At 28.5% G+C, this 15,704-nt stretch overlaps 2 protein-coding genes across 2 annotated transcripts; one reads left to right on the top strand and one right to left on the bottom strand.

Moving 5' to 3' along the window:
- Positions 1–295: 295 nt before the first annotated feature.
- LOC132947521 (uncharacterized) lies at positions 296–1,028 on the bottom strand. Its single transcript, XM_061017828.1, has one exon. It carries the CDS (start codon positions 1,026–1,028, stop codon positions 321–323), a length of 708 nt encoding a protein of 235 aa, XP_060873811.1. The 3' UTR covers positions 296–320.
- A 2,833-nt stretch (positions 1,029–3,861) lies between these two features.
- Positions 3,862–15,704, top strand: LOC132946610 (uncharacterized). Its single transcript, XM_061016660.1, has 10 exons — positions 3,862–4,576; positions 4,645–4,752; positions 4,839–5,015; positions 7,380–10,295; positions 10,354–10,531; positions 10,592–10,786; positions 10,950–11,113; positions 11,187–11,328; positions 13,027–13,362; positions 13,456–15,704. The coding sequence occupies exons 2-10, from the start codon at positions 4,658–4,660 to the stop codon at positions 13,972–13,974; spliced, it is 4,722 nt and encodes a 1,573-aa protein (XP_060872643.1). The 5' UTR covers positions 3,862–4,576; positions 4,645–4,657; the 3' UTR covers positions 13,975–15,704.

Below are 15,704 nucleotides of genomic sequence, written 5' to 3'. Positions count from 1 at the left end.
AGCTTGATAATTCAATACAAAGTTGCTCCTGAGATATTTTACACTGGATAAAAAAAAAACCGTAAGTATACCCGAACAAAATACCTAGAATTTCCATAAGCCGCATCAATTAATTTTACACAAGCGTGTTGACATATTTATTAATAATATTATCAAATAAAAACCAAATAATATATAACATAACACACAATTTTATTCAAGTAAATTTACAGATACAATATACATTTTACATAATAATATACATTTTACATCATATACAATTTACATTTTCTATACGTTTGGTGCCCAAATACTATCGTAATAAAACCATATTATAAGCCCTATTCGTCTGCGCAGTCGACAGCCCCACAACAAAACACACTCCTGACGAACCGCTTCGTCCGGTTCCAAAGTGAACGGCGCGGACGTCTTGGCGTGACCGTTGTTACCGCCATGTCCGTCCCCGCGTCAAAACGGTCACTGCTGGTTACCGTATCCGTTACTCCGGCTTCTACCGGTGGCAACGGCGACGCGACGGATAACGGCGTTTTGATCCGGCAGTCATCTTCTGCAGTGGCAGGTGGCATCAACGCCAAAAAAGACGATTCGGCACGTGATGGCGAATCCGTCGAAACGGGCAACCCCGCGGACGACGTACCGAACGACAATTGAGTTTCGGGAGCGTCGCCCGAGGAATTTTCACGCGCGGCCACATTAGGTAAAGACGCAGATCTATTGTTCACCGGGAAACTAAGGACGTCGCTGCTTACCGACGGTTTCAGCATATTCGACCGGCGATCGTCGACAGCCGGTACCATCAAGTTGGGTATGGATTTCCAACCGACCTCTGTAGGTGCTTCGGCCGCGGAATTAGCCATATTCGGTAACGATATAAATCTACTATGCAGCGGCAATCTACAGAAATCACAACTCTCGAGCGGTTTTGGTCTATACGACCGAAGCTCGTCAAATACCATTTGCATCGTTTCAGTCTTGGATAGCAACTTGACATCTGACGACTTCTTGTCTTGAGCGGCAATATTCGACATATTGATATTTGATGATGTAGGTTTCGTGGAATAAATATAATATTATACGAAAATTCGACTTTAACTTTTACACCGTAGGTATTAGCAATTATTCGTGATTTTCGTAACAAATGAATACTGATAATGTGTTTACTGCGTCAAAGACACGAATTATATAGATTTTCCAAACACTTAATATGCACTTGGCAACAAGATGTTTGTTATTTTTGTAAATCTGAATGTATCTAAATTGTTTAACATATGTTATACGGTACAACAATTATTTATTGAATTCTTATTTTTTAGTTATACCACTCAAGTATAAACCTAAAAGTTATTTTATTATTGGGGGTGGGGGGGGGGGATGAGTTGGATTGGAATTTGTTGATATTGTATTTCCGCCTATGCGACCTGCGTATTTCGTGAAGGAAATTATTACATTACATCCGCAGAAAAAAAGGTCTTATTATAGTGTACGGCGGTGGAAATTTGTGCACTACAGCTGAGGATATTTTGACAATGACTGCGGGTTGGATTCAGTAAAAATGTAGGTAGGTATCTACCTAGTTTTAGGATAGCCTATTTTAGTATGGCTTAATTTTTTTAAAACATAAACTACAATACGTCATAAAACATAATATTATGAGTTACGGTTGTATAATATATATAATAATCAAACATAATATTTCAATATTATTACATGTATTATTTGCTGTGACGCAACTACTTTTTTTTCAATTATATCGTATAATACCAGCCGCATTAATAAAATGGTTTTATTTCCGGGATGAAAATATATACTTGGGTAAATTGTAATCCAATTCTTAAATAATTTCAAAATAACGATATTCGTTCCAATATTATATTATACTTACGTTATAAAATAAAAATATAATATTCGTCAAACGCAAATGATATTTTTTTTTAAAAAAAACGTAAATTAATGTTTTGTGGGTCTTGGGAGTATTATTACCCTGCACCCACGTAAGCCACCCTCTGTCTATACCCTATTTAGTTATATCATAGCGACTTAAGGAAGGCGTATGTTATATTATTACTACACCAAATTTACCTACACAGACACACTGTTCAAAGATTGTATATTAATCAAACCGTTTATATATTATGGCAACGGTGCACTACAAGTCGTTGAATTGCTCTCGAGCTTGCGACAATACCACCACACCAGGTAACCGGTTATCTTTATGCAGACAGACAATACCGATATTATTATTAGATATAATATTATATTAATAGCTGCAAGTTTGTAACGCGATGTCTTAAGTACCTTACATGATGGTTAGCTATACACCCTAACGGTTACGGTTTTGAGACGACAAGATGTCGCGTATACTTATTACCAGGTTTGGGATTTTATAGCACTTAAAATTGCATAAATATGCGCTATAATATTACCTTAAACATCGCTAAATATGCGCTAAAAATATGCAATGAAAACAACAAAATATGCAAAAAAAAGGAAATTTATTAATTGATAATTTTTTAATTACTTACACATTATTATAGGTAGTTACTTAAGATTTGAAATAATGTAGTCACTCAGATCAGAATGAATTGACTATATAACGCATTCAACGCTCGTTCATTGATAATCGGCGATTAATACATATAATATTATAATATAATTGTATATTAATTCTATACGTATAATTGATTATTAATTATAAATTATATAATGTATCATGTATGATAGGTATGTTATATTAATTATATTAGTCTTTACGACTTTATCTATGTAATTTATTATGAAAATTATAAGATTATATGCGGAATATGTATTAGTGTATTACATATAAATGCATATTTATTAATTTATTTATTAAATGTACAGCTATAATTGCAACTCCTATGGAAAATGGAGATATTGCAGATATGTAAATATGTAATGATAAAAGTGAAGTTATAGAATAAAAAAAATTAACGCATTTAGGTATATACAATATACACCTATATAGACATAGGTATAGACGTATAGTAATAATTTAAACGATACAGTAAATAAAAATAATATACCTACCTACGTGGTATAAAAAAATAATACATATCATAGTTACGATATTTAGCTAAATTATTATTAAACAATTCAAAAAAGTTTCAAAGTTGAAAGTACACAATAGCCAATGCTCAATAGTCATATTACTCATATTATAGGCAAGGCCGCCGCCGACGTTTCTCTCTGGTACACGCCTATACAACTACAGACGGCTAATAGCTATGTGCACAGTGCAGTACCTAGGTCTAATCTAACCTGACACCTATAGTAAATATTAAAGCTGTGAGTAGGTAGGTTTGGTACTGAATTTAAAATTGTAATTAGGTATGTCGTAGGTACCTATGTACACAATATTATAATATTTTCATAATATGTGATCATCGAGTATTCGAGTAGGTATATTCTAATCAAATATGTTTGTTGTCTTAAACGCGTATCAGGTACCTAGCTTAACCTTGGGGTGGGGAGCACGGAGCAAATTATAACTTATCATAAAATACATGTATAATATTACACATTTACACAGTTAAAAATTACGATATTCGTGAGTCACGACTCCCGAATAAATTAATAATATATTGTAATAACACAAGGCGTCACAACTCACAAGCTATACCTAATGCAAACACAAACGAAACACGCGATACATTGTATGTAGACAATATTATATCGTGTAAGTACCTAAAGTATGTACTATATATGTAGTGTATACTGTATTAGCACAGTCTATATGAAAATATTTTCATACTGTCTGTGGTATTAGTGTAATAGTGTATGGTATTAATGGATCGTGATAAATCCGTGATGATGTAAATAATATAATGTAATCACGAAATGGGCAGTGCACGTTTGGCTAGCGCCACCTGTGGACGTCGCTGCCACCACTCACCAGTGTATTGTTATTGTTTCGCAGTTTCACTGATAAAGAACAAACTAGAAACTACATTATTATTATTCACAGCAGGTTATAACGGCAGACGACACGGAACGGACTTCCCCGACTGGCGACTGTGATAACGTATTGATCTATAGTCCGTAGTGTATTATAGTGTATGGCGTATGCCTTCGTAAAAACAATAATTGTATGCACGTCGTCCTATACTGGAATATGATACTTTGGTGGTGGCGAATGTCGGACGGGCTTTTGCAAGGAGTCTCGTGCGATCTGATCTGATCGTGCTTAAAGAATTCGCGTTCCGCTGAATAGCTGGGGACAACAACATAATTATTATTTTTTTTTCACACCGTGGGACGACCGATAGTGCGATAGTAGGTCCTTATGTATCACATACCTATATATAATATTATGGTGTGGAGGTGGCACAAATAATAATAATAATAATAATAATAATATAATTTATTCTGGTGCGCCTTTCAAATTCAAAATTCAAATCGCGTTTCCGATTGTATCGTTTGGCATATATCGTACATCTATTAAAAGAAACAAAATAATAATAAGCAAATAAAATATGTGAACTTTGCTGTTATGTTGTCTATAGTCGTGTGCACATTTCACCGGAAATTTTTAGCTCCCAGATATCCGTCAATGTATTGTGTAAGTGATGAATTTTATTACAACTCTTACACTGGCCAGTGTAATCAATGTTTTTAATTTTCGTCCAGTTAATGATGACTGATGGATATTGATCAATCAGTGAATGGGTGGTTTGAAAGGATAAGCTTGATACAGAAGAAAGCTGATCACTACAAGCTTCATCAAGATATTCTTTCGTGAGTACTATATACATATTTTTATAATAATGCATCTTTATCACTGGCTAAGTTTACAAAAACTAACAAGTATAATTTTGTTGCAGATCATTATCGGATAAGGACGGCTTTGATTTTTACATTAAATCAAAGGGAATTATTATTAGTGCACATACTTGCATATTACGCTGCCGCTGTCCACGATTTTACTATGAAGTTATTAAAAAAGTTGATGTTGCTAATTTGCCAATACATTTATTAGAGCGCATTTCAGATTTTATCAAGTAAGTGGTAAAATGTTACAGCATAACACACATCAGTTAATTTGATGCTGTAAATTACTGATAACTGAATTGTTCTATATTTTTAAGAACATCAAATTTTAGTTATTTCTCATAAACAATAATCAATATATAAGTAGTTACTAGTTATACTATATAAAGTATATATAACCAATTATTAAAATTAACATAATGTAGGTAACTGCAATTTAGTTGTTGTGTTATCATTTATTACATGCAAGTTGTCATGGTGACTAAGATATAACTCAACTTTCACTTGGCTCATCTTCACTGAAGCACATAGTTGTAGTTCTCATTAGAAATAATTAACTTACACCTGTTGATTTCTTGTTATCTTTTTCTTTTTACTCAGACGTTCATATTTTATTTAATCATCACTCTCTCTTTCAAAAATGTTTTTATGCTCCAGAAATTAGCATTTTCATAGTTCTATCTTAAGGTAATGATAATAATATATTAATATGTGATATATTAATAAAAATATGGTAGGCAAGTCGTAAGTAATAAACATTTTATGTTTAGTTTTTATCTAAACTATTATTAAACATTATTTAATTTATTTTTATCGAAATTTTTAGTAGATGAAAACTTATATTAATTTTGTTAATCATCTATTAAAATACCAAATTTCACTGTTTTAATAAATAAAAATATTTTCGTTAATATTCCATTCAAGTGCAAATACTCTATTTAAATTGTAAAATGTAAATAATGAGATTAAGTTTATAAATGTATGTTATTATGTAGGTTATTATTGATTAATATGTCAATTGTGTAGGCGCATTAAAGGTGTGGTATTACATTTTGTACGTGATTAGACATATAATTTGCAAAATATGACTGAAATAAAATTTTTTTTCAATTAATATTCAATAAATTATGTCTCAATTATTATTTATTTTAAAAATTATTTGAGCTTTTCCATCATTAAGTAATTTGATAGAATTTCAAGAATGTTTTAATTCACCAATCAATTAAAATTATTAAATTATAACTTTTATCAAACAATTGAATCAGAGGATCTATATCTAATTAATATTTAGACTGTACGTCTATACTTACTGGTATCCACAAATATGACAATATATTCTAAAATCAAATTAACTTTTATTTAATATTTAAATACTGGACTTTTTCTGAAAAATTGATTCAATTATCAAACTATTCTGTTTGAAATGTTTGAACACAAATTCAGACTTAATTTTTTGAATTTAAAATTGTTCAAATTACTTTAAATTTATGGTGTTTGAGGATTTGAAAAGTTTAAGAACCCATCCCTAATTATAAAGTAAATATTTTACATCAATTTGAATTTTGAATAGTTATCTACGTACATTTGCATGCGTGTTTGCTATTAAAGAGTTATCTATACATTTTTCGGAATTTAAAAGTTTATCTAAATTTGATATAAAAAACAATTAGGTATTGTTAACAAAATTTAATTAAGACTAAATAGTAAATAATGTTCAAGGAAATATTTTGCTGACTTATGAAATCAAAACTTATCTTATTGATTCATAATCAATTATTTCAGAATTCTACATAAAATCAAGAATTAATCTCATCTCAAAAGGGTGCAAGCGATATTTATATAGATTGTAAAACAGCTATTTTAAATACCTAGGTAAGATATAGGCTGTATAAATATCACTTTCGCGAAAAATATCGCATGTACCCCTTTGCATGATTTTGTACTTTGACCACCTGTCACCTTTAAATTCTAAAATGCTCTTACTCATAAAAATTAATCAATTGTATTATTTCGTATATTCTAAATTAATAATGGAATTTTATGTGTGAGATCTTGGATATCCTTCTAAATTAACTTTGGTTTTATTTATTATCTAATTATTACTAACATAAATATAAGTAATGTATTTATTGGTAGATATTTACAATTAAAATAATAATCATTTATTATTTCTGGTAAAAATTATAGTAAGTTATAATTTTTCTTATGTATAATTCAACTCTGTGAATTTCAATTCTATTAAAACTACTAAAACTGGTTTGATACCTAATCAAGTAACTAGACGTATAATTTTTTCAAAGCTTTTATAAAATACTAATATTGGTTAATACAATTTAAAAATGAATAAACATTTGTATATACAAAATTGAATACTTTTCAATCTTTATCTTGTATACTACGGCCTACTAGATATAATAATAATTATTAATTACTTATGGTTGAGGACAATGGGAAAGCAAATCACACCTTTTTAAGAATTACAATGTTTGCATACAATTCGCTTTTTATGATTATTATTTGTTTTTATACCAAATGTTTATACTAAATGTTTATTTAAAACTGATTAATTTTGTATTTAACTATTTATTTTGTAGGTGTGTTTATTCTGAGAACGATGTTAGTGCACTAGAAAAAAAATTGATTAAATCAATTAATACTGATCATCCAAAAATAAAGAAACGTCCATCCATTGATTTATATGAACCTAAACGAATCTCGTGTGATATAAATCCATTATATTATTCACTAGCACAGTATGATGATCTTTCTTCAAGTGAGTTCAGCGATTTTGAACAGTGTGCATATGATGACATAGAATCAGTCATTTTAAACCAGGCGAATATTAATAATTCATCATTTGGCAGCATGGACATTAAATCAAATAATTCAGTTGGATCTTGCCAAATTAAATCTCAATTAAGTAGCTCTTGTCAAGAGTCAACTGTGTTAACTAATAAAGAGAGTTTTATAGATGAAAAATCTTCACTAAGTTTTAAAATTGATGGATCAGATATTGGCAACGAAGTTAGAATAGTAAATAATCTTAGCTGTGAGTTTCAACATGATTTTATAAAAAAACCAAATGCTGACATAAATAGTTTTTCAAATCTAGAACTTGCGATTGGATGTAACAATATATTAGATTCATCGATTCATGGTCCTAAAAATAAAACAAACCCAACACCTATTGAAATTGAAATGAGCAATACCAAAGGCTGTAAACCTGATTTATCAAGGGTTGATAGTTTGATAAACAAGAGTTTAAATGAGGAAAATATTTTACTCAATGATAACACTAATAGAATGATTCAAGAAATTGATGATGATTTAGATGTCTTATCGCCACACAGTTTTGAAACTTTTACTGTGATTAAAAAAAAGAATGAAACTGGCGATATCTTTTGTAAATTTAATCATTTCGAGAACAGTATTAATACTAGTGACCAAGATCCATTAAAAAGTGAATCAAATAATTTTCAGACATTTACTGTAATAAATGAAAATATAATAATTAATGATGGCAGTGAATCTCAAACAGATATAGTTGTAAATAGTGTATCTTTTGAACCTGAAACTTCAAATGATTATGAAACATTCACTGTTGTCAACGGAATTAGTAGATCTCCTTTTCATTCAGAACAACTAAGTAGTTCATCTAATTCAACTCTATCAAATAGCAAAATATATATAAATAATAATGACATTGATTTAGATTTATTACCATCAACACATACAATATCTCAATTTGATACAATCACATTATTACCACAGTCAAATAATTACAGTGATTGTGGCAAGGAAGAAGACAATGTATCAACAAATTTAAATAATGATGAAAAAGAGAATAATATATCTAAATTTGATATTGATACTACTAAAGAAGAAAACTCTGGACATAACAAGTCCTATAATCAAATTGATTTCAAACCCGAAGAAAATATTAGAAAGGAAGTATTTAGTTATTCAAATAATATTGATAGTATTGTAACTTCATCTGAAAGTACTATATCTACTAATATGAAACAATGTAGTGATGTTATACCTAGTATATTAAGTACAGTTAATGACAATTCTACATTACATTTTATTTGTGAAGATAACAATAGTCAAAGCAATTCAACTAACCAACATTTAGAAAAGCTGAAAAGTTCTGGTGAATCTGATAGTACTCTTAGTTTACATCTTGAAATTTTAGAGAATACCAAAGGAATGAATTCTCCCGATTCTTTAAATGAAGATGATGTATTTGGTCTGGAAGAAAAGCCTATTGTTTCTAATAAGCTAGAATTTGTACCTTTAGAAGCAACACCAATAAAAGATAATAGAAGTCCACGTTTATCTAGAAAATACATGGAATGTTCACCTGTTATATCAGCTAACGCTTATATTCCTGACATTGATGTGGAAAAATCATCTATCACTGAAGATAATAGTGAACGTAAGAATTCAAGCTCATTTTTTATTGATTTTAATCAAGGTAAACCAAAAAATAAACCTAAACGTTTTGAAAATCTCACAAAGTCTTTAGATTCTAGTACGATTGCTAATAGTAAAGAAAAAATATTCTCTATGTTTATTGATTTTAACGAAGATTCTGAATCTAGTGAATCGTCATCTAAAGGTATTAAACATCGTAAACCTCAAACACTTGCAGATCGGTTTGTTAGAATGCATAGCGAAGAGGCTTGTGTCAAAATTAAAGATTGTGAAAACACAGTAACTCCTCCTCCAAGTCGAATGACATCAACTGTAGAAAACTCTTCTGCTGACATTTCTGATTCGTGTAAGAAACAAAGTGTATTTATGTTTATTGAAAATGATACACCTACCCCAGTCAAACGAAGATCATTACCTCAGAGCTCTAGACTTAAATCTCAAAGAAATTCTTGGAATGTTGACAGTACAGTTGTTCATAAAACTCATCATAGAACTCATAGTGTAAATTTATCTGAAGAAAATCACTTTGATGCCAGGATGACTCAGAGTCATATAGAAACAGGATCAAATGACTTCAATAAACCTTCAGATTCATTTGATACTTTAGAATGTAATGTAACAATTACTGTAAATGGTGCAAAAGACAGTGGAATTGGTTTAGTTGATTCTTTTGTCCGTCTATCTGACATGGATAAAGCGCCTTCTCAAGAAATTATCAGTAGTTTAAATAAGAGTGAGTCAAAATCCGAATCTTTGAGACGAGATTTAAAAAACACAGAGTTAGGTAGATGTTTAAAACGAATGTTTCCATATTTAAAAAGTATTGAAGTGGAACGTATATTACTCTCTAAACCACCTCATGCTCTTGACAGTAGAGAAGAAATTAAAACTGGTCTTGGGCAAGATTTACTTCGTATGTTTTTAGAAGAAATTGGTGCAGATACAACTATTGATGTTAATGGAAGACGAATTAAATCCCATAAATGTGTGTTAACTTCAAGATGCCAATATTTTGCTGCCATGTTCAGTGGTGGATGGGTACAAAGTGCTGGGAATGTTTTATATTTGAAAGGGTAAAAAAAAATCAGTTTGACTTTATTCTTATACATTCATTAATTTTTTTTATTTTAGATTTTCTTACAATACCGTTCATTTAACATTACGATACATCTATAGTGGTGAATGCGATTTCTCTGAGATTAAAAATGTGGCTGAACTATCCAAATTGGCTGATATGTTATGTCTTGAAGGATTAAAAGATAACATAATGTTATACTTAGCAGCAGAATATTGTCATTTTTTTAAAGAGGTTAATATGCTAATTAGTAGTTTTTGATGTAAACCTTTAATTTATAATTAATATTATTAGGTTTGTGACCGTTGTACTATTGGCATTCTTGAGTGCTTGACATTAAGTGTTGCTTATGGACTCGATGATCTTTATTTGTCTTGTATAGTATGGATAAATGACAATTTTTCAGTAGTCTGGCCAACACACCACTTTGTGTCACTGCCACAGGACTTAAAAGTCAAATGTTTCAGACATAAAGTTGCCCACATTGATGTAATATATTTTTATTATGTAGTTTGGTCAACACAAATGTAATTCTTGACTGTTAATAATCGTCTCTTAAAACTATAAATTTAATAAATTGCAGTTTTTGTTGACCTCAATACAACTACTATATTTTGTATGTATTGTATTAATCTGTTTTTAATTTGTATAGGATCTAAATGATGTATTGAGTGTAACAGAAGGCTGTGAAAAGATAAAAAAATCTTTACCAAATGATGAATGGACTAAAGAAGTAACAGACTTCACTACAGACCTTTCAAATAGTGTAATAAAATATTTGGCAAAACATTTTTATCCTACCATAACATCAAAATAGTAAGTTGGTTATAATAAATCATAAACATGTTAAATATAAATTGTATACCTAATATAATGTATTTCTTAATAGTTTTAAACAAATGCTCGAAAGTGAAAACTTATTTGCTGATAGTTTTGCTACACATTTGTTGGCGTCTTGTAATTGTGCAAATAGAAATCAAATAAGACAAGCTTATGATCACTTGAACAAATCATCATCAAATAATTTTTGGGTAAAATTACAAGTTAATTATTTTAAAAACTCGGCTAGATAATTTTAAAATTAATTACTAAGTATAATCTAGATAATTTATAATTACATTTTTAAATATTTTTTTTTTTACCATTGATTAAATATAAATTATGTCAGACTCAGTCTGAATATATGTGTACCTTTTACAATATATTTTGTTCTGTCATTATCTCATTAGTGTTCATAAAATCATAATGTATGTAGGTCGTAAAGTTGATAAGTTATTGATTATTCTTGCTTAAAGGACATCTCAACACTAAATTAATTTTTTTTATACATTTTTAGTTTGTTGGTGTATTATAGTAGTCAAAATAATGAAAATTGTTTTGGTAAAAATCTGAAGTTAAAAAAATGATTATTTGACGAGATAGTGAGAGTTTATGAATAGCCGCTTGACGTTATAGAGCCAACGAGTGAGCAATCGCCCATGTCTTACATTTAAAAGTAGTTTGATTTACACAATAATTTTAAAAACTTACGATAGTATTAAATAATTTTTTTTTCATAATCCGAAATATATTTACATGCTTAAGATGATATGGTTTAAAATTTAATATATCTTGTTATTGTATACATATCATGAATTATTATTAAGAGGATGCCACACCCGCATTTGTTGATAATTCAGTTTTTTTAAGTGAGTTATAAGCATTTATAATTTACATTTATTATACTCGCTATAACTCACTTAAAAACTGAATTATCGTAAAAAAAAAATCTAACAAAACACAGACAATGTTCTTACCATCAAGTTTTATAATAGGTCGATTAACTCTAATTTTTAAGCTAACGGCATAAAACTTGAATTTCTGAGCGTAAATTTGGTATGTTACGCGTTTGTAAGACGGAGACAACACATGCGGGTGTGGCGTCCTCTTAAGTAAAATTATTGAGTTCGTGATTCGTGCCGTGTAACCATATAAAACTACATTTTAGGAAATTTACTATGATAGTTTTATCTACTATAAAAAAACTAGAAATTATGTCAAATAATAATCACACCAGTGTCACAAACACAAAATAACACTTTGATATTTAAATATAAGGTAGGCCAAGTATTTAAGTTGTTCACTAATTTAATATTTTTTTGGGATAAAGAGTGAAAATTCTCATTAGTTATCTTTATATGTAATAATATATAGCTCTCCGTTAGTCTCGCTAAAACTATAAACGGCTCGACTCATTTGAATAATTTTACTTTTGTTCTGTTCGTAACTGTCAAGGCAAGGTTTGTCTGAAAAAAACATTCTATAAAAATTTACCAAAAACTGGAAATCTGGATGGAAAAAATACAACATTGGCACCAACTGTCTAGCAAAAAAAAATATAATCTAAATAATAATATATTTTTGTTTATTGTAAGGTTGTTATTGGTTATGATTGAATATAATTTTAGACCTGTACCTATTTATATTATTTATTGGTCAAAACTATATAACTTATTAAAAATGGTTATTCCCAAGGCTAATTTTTCAACCATTTGAAATTACATACGACGCACCTAGCGGGGTCTGAAAACATACTGTTCCCATAATCATAAGCGTGTCTCACGGGCAATATATAAAAAATATTAATTGTCATTTATTTAAAATCTTTTAGGTTATTTTATATTGCTTTTCAATAATCGATTAATTAAAAAAATATATATTTAATAATATTGTTCATTATACATTTTCAGCATACACAAGGAGACATTTTAGTGAATGCTATTATGGAGTTGATAGTTAAAGGTTTAGCTTCTGACTTCAGGAATGGTAGAGAAAGACAAGCAATGGGTAGTCTTCCAAATGATTATCGAATGTCCGAAGCCCTTGCTAAAAGAATTGCATTTGAGTTGGGCTTACCTGGAATAGAGTTAACAGCAAATGGAACTTTAATAACATCAAGCCCTGTTAAAAAAATGACAACTAGTACCAGAATGTTAAATAAAACACCAGAAAATAAAGTTAAACTAAAAACTGCAGTTGAAAACACTCCATTAACTAAAAGTAAAACTCCAGGAAAATTTTCTGAGGTATGAAAACAATTTTAAATCTTGTATTATACATTGTATTAAATTATATCTATATAACATTTTATAATAATTTTAAAAAAAAAACTATTTCAGGTAAAATCACGTTATATGGAACCAAAACCACAACTGACTACATCTACACCTCCAAAGGTGTTGTCTGTTCATAAAGATTTACCTCGTGGTCGTCGCATTATGTCATCATCAACATCTCTGATTTCATCACCTAATGTTAGGAGCACTATGGCAAGTTCCAGGTTGTCTACTAATCGAATAGACAGTGGCTTGAAAACTAAAACATCATCTGAATTATCTCTGTCTACTCCTAAACCAAAACCTAGAACTATGTTACCTAAAACTGATCCTCTACCATCTAACAATCGTACATCGTCCATTGCAATAAAACAAACACCCAAAACAACTAGAAAACCTATACAAAATAATGCAAGCATTAAGAAAACCTCAAACGAGAAAATTATGAATGGGGTTAAAAGACAAACTATTATTCCTAAAACAAAATTGTTGCCAAATGGACATCCCACTATAGGTTCTAGATCAGGCACATTTTGTAAAGATGAACCTACTGTTATACATAGTAAAGATATTACTAGTTGATTCTGTGTTTAATTAATCACGCACTAAAAAAAAAATTATAAAATGACGGTTCATATTGCGTATTTAATATTAGGTATTAGGTCACTAAAGGTGTAATTTTTTTCCATTTCAAATCTGATTGAGATACTTGCCCTTTATTAGTTTTACTAGAAATGGAAATTTTTAATACTAATATTAAGTTGCAGTATTTGTAGTATTCTATCACTACCAAAATAAATGCCCAATTATTTATAAATTGTACTAACATACATTAATGAGTAATATTATTTTTAATCATTAAAATTTAAACTACAAATCTATATGTTTATGTTTACTTGTTTTCATTTTTTTTCACATAATAATATTTTCGCTCATAATAATTATTATTGTTTAGATATGTTTAATATTGTATATAATATGTAATTTTTCATCTGTCTGAAGTAAACAGTGTTAACTGTGCAATATATAAATACATACATTATAATAGTTATAATACCATCTAACTATTTTTTTTGATGTTTCAATAAACTTTCATAAATAATTATAACAATTTATTAATTGTAAGCTTATATTAACCTCGTTTGGACATAAAAAATTATATACATTTTAAATATAAATTATTTGATATAATTAATTGTATAAAAATTGTATTTTAAACATATATAGATATATTATTTTTTCTTGCTAAATAATTGTTTTTTGTTATGCAATATTTTAAACAATTTTATATTAAAATAATAAAGTCCTAATGCTGCAATTCTGTGTTTTTAACTGTAAAAATTGCAATATATTAATACAGTACTTTTATTTTATAATGTGAACTAGTCATTGTGCCATTTAAGATTTAAATTCTAAAATTTTTCATTTAATGTTAACTATATTTATTATTGTTTATTATTTATTTTTATATTTAATAGTTATTTAAGCACAGAGTCCCGTATTTATTAGTACACTTATTTATGTTTGTATTTTAATAATAATTCTTTTGTAAATATTTTAATTTTAAGTTATCCTGCGCTTTGTCCGTCCAAATTCCAAAGATAGTATAAATAATTGTTATTTTATATGAACTAGTAGCTGTTTTGAGGATAATTTAAAATATTATTCAACAATTGTGCAATTAAGAAAAAATGTGCAATCTCATCATTGAAAGTGTTAAATTTATTGATTTTATTTTTGTAAATTATTTTGTTTTTAATCTCAATATCCTAAACACCGGAATATTATCATATTATGTTTAAATTAAATATTTAAAAAAAAAATATTAATTTTATGTATGATATATCTTTATATTTTGTTTTGATTATGCTTGAATTCAAAACAAATATGCACCTATATATATTTTTTTAATTCAGCTTTAGTTTATACATAATATATAGTATAATAAGATTTAAGTTACTATAAAAACTATTATTAATAATTTATTTTTATTTTTAATAATATTATGATATCATCCTATTTTTTAGTTGATCAAATCATAGATTATGTGATAACAATAGAATCAACCATTTATACTTTAGCTCTCTATTTTGTTCAAATATAGGTATTTATTTAAGCTATGTATTTAAGCATTTTTGTAATATTAAAATTTTTTGTAATGTTACTGCAAGCATTTACAACTATCCCTATTATTGTTACCTATTATCCAGGTGAAGATGTGTATTAAAGTCCAATATTTGCTTTTGATAATGTGTTAAGCTCAAAACATAATTATAAATATTAAGAAAATAAATTAATTCATATGTATGTTT

This window comes from Metopolophium dirhodum, chromosome 6 (assembly GCF_019925205.1).
Source record: "Metopolophium dirhodum isolate CAU chromosome 6, ASM1992520v1, whole genome shotgun sequence".
Lineage (NCBI taxonomy): Eukaryota > Metazoa > Arthropoda > Insecta > Hemiptera > Aphididae > Metopolophium > Metopolophium dirhodum.
The sequence above is the reverse complement of the archived record's forward strand: the minus strand, read 5'-3'. Positions and strand labels throughout refer to the sequence as shown.